The sequence below is a fragment of the Giraffa tippelskirchi genome, chromosome 10, assembly GCF_054371585.1.
Source record: "Giraffa tippelskirchi isolate mGirTip1 chromosome 10, T2T-mGirTip1v1.2.pri, whole genome shotgun sequence".
NCBI lineage: Eukaryota > Metazoa > Chordata > Mammalia > Artiodactyla > Giraffidae > Giraffa > Giraffa tippelskirchi.
The window spans coordinates 156,804,441-156,813,558 of NC_137284.1; the positions used below are offsets into that span (position 1 = coordinate 156,804,441).

Here is a 9,118-nt window from a genome sequence, read left to right on the forward strand (position 1 = left end):
CCAAAGAAAACAAAGTGGTGTAACTATTTACCCTAAAATAAACCCACTGAAATTTATATGAGAAGGAATCTAGGGTTAGATGGGAGACTAAAATCTAACTTCACTCTCCTGAAACCCTACACAGAGTAAAGCAACTTATTTTAAAAAAACAAACCTACAAAGAGAGAAAACAGGAAAGAAGAAAAGCCGTAATTTTGGAAGAAGAAAGCCAAAAGATGCATGACAACTGAGTTAAACACAAATTCTCAGTTAAACGTGGAAGGAAACAACAACAACAAAAAAAATCCAGCTATATCACAATCTTCAAAAGGGTGAGGAACTGGCAGAACCAGGCACCTTTGGAAATGGACAACAGGAAGCTAAAACAGAGAACTTTATTTTTATTAACTACAGAAGCCATAATCCCTACGACTGCCCCAACTCCACACACTGGGAGGCTGCCAAGCACACCCACGGGGTTTGGGACTCTTGGACACTCTTGAACTGCACACTGGGGCAATGTTCTAAAAACAGGATTAAGTGACTCCAGGCAGGTTAAATGCTGGCACTCTCATCTGGGGGTCTTTCCCCAGTAAACTCCCAGAAGGCCAAAAGCTAAACCTCTACTCGCCAAGAGGAGACAGGAGATTCTTCTGGGAAACCGGACCAGTCCCAGGGAAATGCCTAAAGGTACTGGCATTGGAGGATTCTCCAAACAGGGAGCAGAGGGCACAAAAGCTCAGTCAACATATGCCACCTGCAGACCTGAAGCTTTTCATCAAGGTTTTAATCCCTCATTCTGGTTTTAAAAAACGGTTATCCAATCACCACTTTTAGCCTTCACTTTTCATCACGCATGGACAACCAAGAATTATCTATCACATGAAAGACAGAGACCTTAGACCACAAAAAACAACTGGGAATTGAGACTATGTAGGAAAAAAAAAACTGTAACATAAAACACAGGTGAAGCAAGAACAGGATGCTTTGAAAAGAACATTCAAAGGAAGAAAGCTCTTGGAAATTAATGCATGATATTTAAGAACAAAAGAAAAACGAAAATCAGTAAAGGGATAGAAAGCTAAAATAAGAAAATTTACTGTAGAGTAAAATGCGAAGACCTGAGCTGGAAAGGAGGAGAGAAAAGACAGGGAGCATGGGCTCAGTGGGTTTCACATCTGAATAGAAGGGTCCAGAAAAAGGAGGAGGCACCGAAGGGAAGAAGCATCAGTGGTTTCCAGAACATTTCCGAACGCTGAGGGGTGTGAGATGAGGGACCACTCAGTGCCTGAGGAAAGAAAGGAAACATACAAAAGAGAATGAAACAGACGTATCTTCATGAAATTTCAGAACACTGCAGACAAGCAATTTCCTAAAAAGAGAATCCAGAGTCAACACGGATCATACCAAGTTCCCTAAATACTAGAAACTAAAAGACGCTAGATCAATGACTTCAAAATGCTGAAGGAAAACTGAATTCCAACCTGGAAACGGTCAAGAGGGTGGGTACATTTTCAGAAATACATAACCTCTCAAATTTGCCTTCCATGCGCTCTCAAGAAACTCAGGAAGTTTCTCAAGAAGACATGTCCACCAAATGAGAAAGAGAAATACATGAAATCTCAAGACCCGCACAGTAGATGAGGAAAAAGCAAAAAAAAAAAAAAAAACCCCAAAAAACAAAAAAACCCTAAAGGTGTCTCAAAATGGGAATTGAGTTACTTACTTACAGCTATACAAAGGAACATGAAAAACGAAGAATGGTATAAAGGCAAGGAAAAGGAACAAAAAACCGTATACCCCGGGAGCTTGTACGTGAATTGAAACATCTCTGCAAGGACACACAGAATGGCTGTCGCTGGAGAAGTGAACTGGCTAGACACAGAAAAGAGGAACACTCTGATTCTTGTTTTTAAAACATGTGAATATACTACTTGTCCAAAAGCTTAAACAGTTGAGGGAATGAGCGTTAACAAACTGCAAACGTACCCACCCAGCCGCTTTCTCTCGTCTCCTTTGGCTCCTCTGAACCTACCCGGCACCCTCCCTGCCTGAGTGCAACCCCCCGTGTCCCAACGCCCCCACCATGTTGTGAGGGGCCACCCCAGGGGAGCAATGGAGAGGGAAGCATTGTCTCCCCACCCTTGAGACACACAGGTTCTTTAGATTGGGGGCGGGGTGGTGGGGCACGGTTTGTATTAACAGGGTATCCCGATTCCAATAGGTGAATTAGAAAGAAGCCTGCTTTTACTGGACAAGGAGTTTGTTTCTGATATGCTAAGGTGATTGTTTATGACTTATTTTCCTCAAGAAACACTCATCAAGAGAGTTAAAAATTAACCCCACAAGATGGGTATTGCTGCCGTATTTCAGGAGCATTACAAGTTCATGAGGACTTTGTTTTATGTGTATGATATGATGCACGGTATTACTTCTAAGAAGATGTCTCTGCTGGCAGCCTCAATTCGGAAACTGTACAGGTGCAGAAATGGCCACCATTTCTTACAGCGTTGTTTCACAAAACAGTAGTCATTGGGAAAGCCATACAGTCTTTTTATTGATGTTTTGTTTTTAAGAGTCTTTATAATCTCATACTTTGGGAATTAATGTGTACCATCAAGAAACCTCTCAAATTTTGTAAAATGCAGCAGATTTAGACTAGGACTATGAAACCACTTTTCAGGAATTTTCTAACAGGCCTCAGAAATGACAGTTTTTCACCATACTCTGTGATGGTGATGGACACTGGGTCAATTCCTCCCAGAAACACAGACTAACTTCTTTACAAGCCCCTACTCACTTAAAACTTCAAAATGCACTTCTGTTCCACAGTACATGAAAAGGGACATCCCAGGCGCAGTCTTGGGGGGAATCTTACACAGAAGCATCAGAACGCTTTTCTTCCAACCACACAGACCCAAAACCACACTACTGCACAAGAAATGTCAGGATAAACAGGAGCACACACAGACCCACTCTAAGTCATGAGAATCTCTCACCGGACAACCGCAACAGCCTCCTGCCTGAACTACGTGCCACAGCTCTTGTGCTTAAAGCTCTGTTTACACTGCAGCAGAGTGCTCTTTTAAAACTCTACATAAGATCATGCCTCTCTTCTCATCAGAAGCCTCCGACAACCTCCCCTTCCATTTACAGTGAATCCTTAGGCAACACCTCCGCAGTCCTAGGGGACCTACCGAGTCACCCCCCTCTCCTTACACCTCTGCTCTCACCACTGCCCTCTGTCCTTCTGCTCACCCTGCTGGATGCACAGCAAACGTACTGGCGCGACCCACCCAGGGTCTCTGCACCGGCATTCACGCTGTCTCTTCTCTCAGATAAGAGCAGGTCAGGTCATCTGAGCCCTCAACCCGTCTGCATTCCCAAGTCCCCTCAACAGCACTTGCCAAACACATTTTTATCAACTTATACTGTCATATATTTTTAATGATCCTTTTTTTCTAATATTAAAATGAAAGTTCCATGAGCAGAGAATTTTATCTGCTTTGTTCACTGACAGGACTTCCAACATCTGGCGCACAGCAGGCATTCACTAAATACTGGTAAATGATGAGATGTGATGCAACAAAAATAATTCTTTATTTTTGAATCACCTGAAAAGAAACAACCACTCTAAAGATAAACAAGCCAATGGTGAGCTTCTTCAGAGATAAGCAAAAACAAACCTCATATTGAATTTAATGGGCTTCCCTGGTGGTTCAGCTGGTAAAGAATCCGCCTGCAGTGTGGGAGACCTGGGTTCGATCCCTGGAGAAGGGAAACGCTACCCACTCCAGTATTCTGACCTGGAGAATTCCACGGACTATACAGTCATGGGGTCGCAAAGAGCCAGACACGAGCGACTTTCACTCACTCAAAGTTACTTTTTCATCACAAGAATTCAGCTAAAAAACATATATATATATACACACACACACACACACACATATTCTAACCAAGAAAATGTTTACAAACAGATGTTTTATGATAAACATCTGTGAATGTAAGCTTACACGTGAAAAAATGATGTTTTTTCATTTCTAGAATGCATGGATGGAGTTCTACTTGAACTTAGCCATGGAATCTAAGCTCACAGCCATCTGAGGAGGCTTTCACTGCCATCTAGCAAATCCTGAATTTTCAGATTTGTGATCTTCAAACATACAATGCTCGTGGAAATTTCTATAAGTTTATTCTAAAAGGATACATGAAAGGAAGAGAACCCCAAAAGGCAAGATGCAAGAAGACCCCTCTCTTAAGACAGGGTCACACCAAGGGTTATCCTGTAAGTCGGCAGAATTTTGTTGGCTCTTTAGTGGATAAATTATGTCCGACTCTCTGCAAACCCACAGACTATATCCCACCAGGCTCCTCTGTCCATGGGATTTCCCAGGCAAGAATACTGGAGTGAGTAGCCATTTCCTCCTCCAGGGAATCCTTTGGACCCAGGGATCGAACTCGTATCTCCTGCATTAGCAGACAGATTCTTTACCACTGAGCCACCTGGGAAGCGCCCAGCAGGATTTACCCTTGGGTAAATCACATCCTTTGAAAGCTCTTTTAGTTTTTTGCAAATGTATTCCATGGAAAACATGTTAAGTATTACCTCGACTATCATCCATTTCACCGTCCCTGGAATGCTCTGACTGGATGTCTGGAGGGGTCTGAAGGACAGCCACACTATTCTGATTTATGATCTTCAACTTCAACTTTGGTTTTGACCGTTTTCTTCTTGGAACAGTAACCGTGAGGCTCTGTAACTGAGTCATCCCTGATTCCGTCAAACACACACCATCCTGGGTGTAGGTCTTGGGTGGATCTAAAATGACAATATCCCAAGCAAACAAATTAAAATTCTCCTCTTAATTTTGATTGATAAGTTGATTACTGTCCAATAAGGCCCATGTCAAGGCCATGTGACTTCTATAAACAAATTACCTATGAAATGCACAGATAATTAGCAGTATTCAATTAAAAGTAATAGTTGGCCAAACGTCCTTGAATTATAGACAGACATCTTGTAAATTTTTTTTAAAATGGTCTTCCTGGCATTTCTATCTGCATGTATCAATAGAGGAATTTAAAAAGCAAGCACTGAAGCTAAAAAAGCAGTGCTTCAGCCACTCAAGTATTAGTTTTTTCCTAGAGTAGCCTCTCAGTGTAAAAGGTGCGGAGGAATTTACACAAGAGAAATAATACTCCAGAAGTCCATTTGGAAATGAAAGTATCAGTATAATCACTTACAAGGAGATGTATTAAATAACCAGAAATCCTGCAAAATTTGAAATGTACAAAGTTGCTGCTCACTAGAACAATTTCTGTGCTATCCAAATGTTTTTGTATCAAATTAAATCAAACAGAATGCAAAAGAGTGACAGTTTAAGAGTATCCTGTTAATCACTATTCTAGGCTGATCTATTACAGAAAAAGAGAATAAATTCTGAAGAGATCTCTGTTTGCTAACTAAGTTTCATTGTTTAATTGATACCTAAACACAATAATGTATCAATGAAATCAAAGCAAGTATGTAGTTAGCAGTTACTTCAAAAGTGGTTATTTTCACTGCCAATTTGCTGAGATTTGTAGGAACACTGTCACAGTAAAGCTGGAAAAGACAGGCATTTTTTATATTATCAGAGAAATGATTATCAACATTAGGGACTTTATACTGAACATGATTAAGGCAGGAGTCATGTAACAAGTCAATTGCATAAAAATCAAGCATTTCTTTGCTTTTTGTAAAGAACAGTCAAGGAAAGCATTTCAGATTTTACCTAGTTCTTTCACTTTTGTGACAATTTGTGCTACAAGTGAAGATTCACAGCAGTCTGAGGAAGGCACTGAAATTAAAAAAACAAAAACAAAAAAAAAACCTCATAATTTTTTCAAAAAAGTTAAAAGGTATTTAAAGATTTACATATGGCTAAAGTTTCTACTGCTGCACCCATTTTAGTGAAATAAATGCTTGAATACTAAGTAGAATTAAAAGCTGTCTTTAAAACAACAACAAAACAACAAGGAGAAACAGTGGAGGAAATACACACTATGTAGAAGAAAAACTGGTAAAGAACTGATGTTAAAGAAAAAGGATGGATGCACTGGATCGCTACATATGCCTAATAATTACAAAGTTACGAGTCTTGAAAGCTACGCTTACATGTTAGAGCTAAAATATATTCTTAACTTACTTCCTTTATGTAAGTAGATTGTTTTAATATATTAAGTTGAGGTAATAAGAGTTAATTTAAAACAAAAAGTAACTTATTTTTCCTAAAACGCTTTCCAAATAACAGCTTCACAAAAAGAGAAAAAGGAGCAGCGTTGAGCCCACTCGCTGGTTCAGGACGACAAGCACGGGCTAGCTATGAGAGAGCAGACTCACCACTCAGATCACCTCTTACCATTTGATGTAGGCATATAGGGTCTGCACAGGCTACAATCGAAACCAATGTCTGCTACATTCTCCACTTCCTCTTCAGTACTGAAGTTCTGACAAACTGCATGCATCCACCTAAAAAGACCATATTCATATTTTTGAAACAAGAATACACTGAGGATGGTTTCCTTTTAAAAACTGCAACAGTAGCTAACAGCCTGCAACCATGAAGCCCCTAAGTCTCACATGCTCCTTCCATCCAGCCCACGTTTCTCTCTCCTAACCATCCTTGCTGGCCCACAAAAACTGTCAGAGCTGAAAAGAAAAAAGGAATGGGAACAAGTACCAGGAAAGCAGCAGAAGCACTTCATTTGAGGAGACTCGGACAATCACTTTGTCATCTATCACAGACAGCCAGGAAGTTGGCTGAAAGTGAAAATGTAAGTCGCTCAGTCATGTCCGACTCTCTGTGACCCCATGGACTCTAGTCCACCAGGCTCCTCTGTCTGTGGAATTCTCCAGGCAAGCGTACTGCAGTGTGTGGCCATGCCGTTCTCCAGGGGATCTTCCCACCCCAAGGAATGAACCTGGGTCTCCTGCATTGTAGGCAGATTCTTTACTGTCTGCGCCACAAAGGAAGCCAGCTAGTGCAAGCAGAAAGGAACTGACAAGACTGTGTGTGGTGGAGCATGCACGTGCTCCAGGTGACGCGTCTACTGTGAGGTGGACAGAGCTCACGGAAGTCAACAGTCAGTGGGAACCAAAAGCTGTTATTCTGCCTCACAACAAAGAACTGATAGGCAGAGTCCTGAGAATCCTACGCTACTGATGAGATGATACGCTGACCAACACGACGTGAACGGTGCTAACACAGCACTGTAACAGGCCGCTGAAATCAGCCCTCAGGAAACACCGAGTGAAACATGCTAAGCCTGGAATTGAGACTACGAAAAAGAAAACTTAAGTTCCTAGCAAACTAAAAAAATCTGGAAAGGAAAGATCTTGCTTCTTAAATTTAAGATAAAAAGAAAATTTCTTTTCCAATTTTCTTTTGCTGTATTTAAGGGAGAGAAGCTTGCAAAAAAAGAGGGGGAAGAAGAGAGCACAGTACCTATCACACTGTCTACACTGCAGAATCAGGTCCTCTTCTCTGTAGTTCCGGTAGCAGACGGGGCAGGACGACAAGCTTGCACACGGGGCGCACTGGGTGTAGTTGTTCTGCCACTCGCATCTTGGACCCGCAGACGTAGCTCCACAGTGTCTGCACCACACACACCTGTAACCCAACACCCACAGGTCTCAGCCCGATTTACTCGCGTTACCGCGTGGCTGAAGCTCAGAGCTACACACCAACAGAATAGGGGGAGGTATTCAATGCAGATTGGAAATACTTTCTGATTAGTGACACCTATCATTGTTAACACATACCACACAATTAAGCAGATGTAGCTAATCTGTGAAAACTACAATGATGTGGCTCAGTTCTGAACTTAAACCGTTTAATGAGGAAACCAAAGTCCCAGGGTACCATTTGCACTTCCAGCCTCCTTTGGGAACAGTCTGCAGGGGAGGGTCCAGGCAGTAGGTGTGGTAACTTATGTCACAGTCGTCGCACAGCAGGAGCCGTCCTGGGTCCGTCGCCTTCCCGCAGGCCTCACACACGGTGCACTCAAGGCACCGCCAGCCCTTGCTCAGAACCACTTTAGTGATCTGCAAAGGAAACCACCAAGCCGTGTGATTCAAACGTTAACCCGCGCCTCATACAAACAGGATCAACTACACCCTACAAATTGATATGGTGCTCACATGCCAAGGGGCAGGAGAGGGGCAAGCAGCCACCGCTCACTGTGGCCCAACGGCAGGCTGGCCATGTTCATATACTTTTAGGAATCTGCCTAGTGGACACAGTAAGGGCCATATCTTCAGGCCTCAGTTTATATAACTATCGTGTGCTCTGGATTTTATGGATTTTAAAGAGATCAAGTAAATTATCCCATAATTGTTTATTTTATTATTATTTATTTAGTGGTGACAGGATCTTTAGTTGCAGCAATGTGAACTTGCAGTTGCATGTGAAACTTAAGTTTCCTGACCAGGAATCCAACCCGGGTCCCCTGCACTGGGAGTGTGGAGTTTCAGCCACTGGACCACCAGGGAAGTCCCCCCATGATTTTTAATACAGGACTTGAAAATGTATTGATATAGTTTCAATCTATGACATTTCATGAATTCATGATTCTGAAACTTGTGTACATCACATAAGGACTTGTACATTAAAATCAACATTAAAAATGCAAAACTCTTAAGGTATAACATGAGTTCCTGAGGTGATTTCATGGTCTTGGGGGATTTTAGGCTATGAAGCTAGGACTTCTTAAGCTCACATTCACTCCTCTCTTTATTGTCTTTCCTTCAAGGCTCTAACTTAGTAAAAAAGTTTGAGAACCTCAATTCCTCAAAGCAGCCACATAATGTAATATTAAGAATCTGGAACCAACTAAAACATCTCGTAAGATTAGAGTCTATGTATAAAAAGAGCCTGTGTAATAATAGTACAGCAAGTGATCAACATACAGAATAAAATTTCAGACCATGAGGAAGAAAACATCTATATGCTACACAGAAGGAAAAGAAAAGTTAAATAAACAGCTGTCAAAATGGCACCAAAGTTTCTAACTTTAGATCCTAAAATAGACTAATAGTTTTCAATTCTACAGGAATATAGTTTTTAATCCTTAACCTAGCTAACCAGCAATTAAGTGT

The 9,118-nt window shown here is 41.5% G+C and overlaps 1 protein-coding gene across 3 annotated transcripts in view; it reads right to left on the reverse strand.

The window, feature by feature from the left end:
• KMT2C (lysine methyltransferase 2C) overlaps positions 1-9,118 on the reverse strand; it is a 263,902-nt gene that overhangs the window by 67,382 nt on the left and 187,402 nt on the right. For all 3 annotated transcript variants that reach the window (XM_081533535.1, XM_081533536.1, XM_081533537.1), the window contains 5 exons: positions 7,884-8,065; positions 7,467-7,631; positions 6,381-6,490; positions 5,754-5,819; positions 4,586-4,798 (listed from right to left, as the gene is read on the reverse strand). In XM_081533535.1, coding sequence (XP_081389661.1) covers positions 4,586-4,798; positions 5,754-5,819; positions 6,381-6,490; positions 7,467-7,631; positions 7,884-8,065 — 736 coding nt within the window. The remainder of the gene's footprint in view (positions 1-4,585; positions 4,799-5,753; positions 5,820-6,380; positions 6,491-7,466; positions 7,632-7,883; positions 8,066-9,118) is intronic.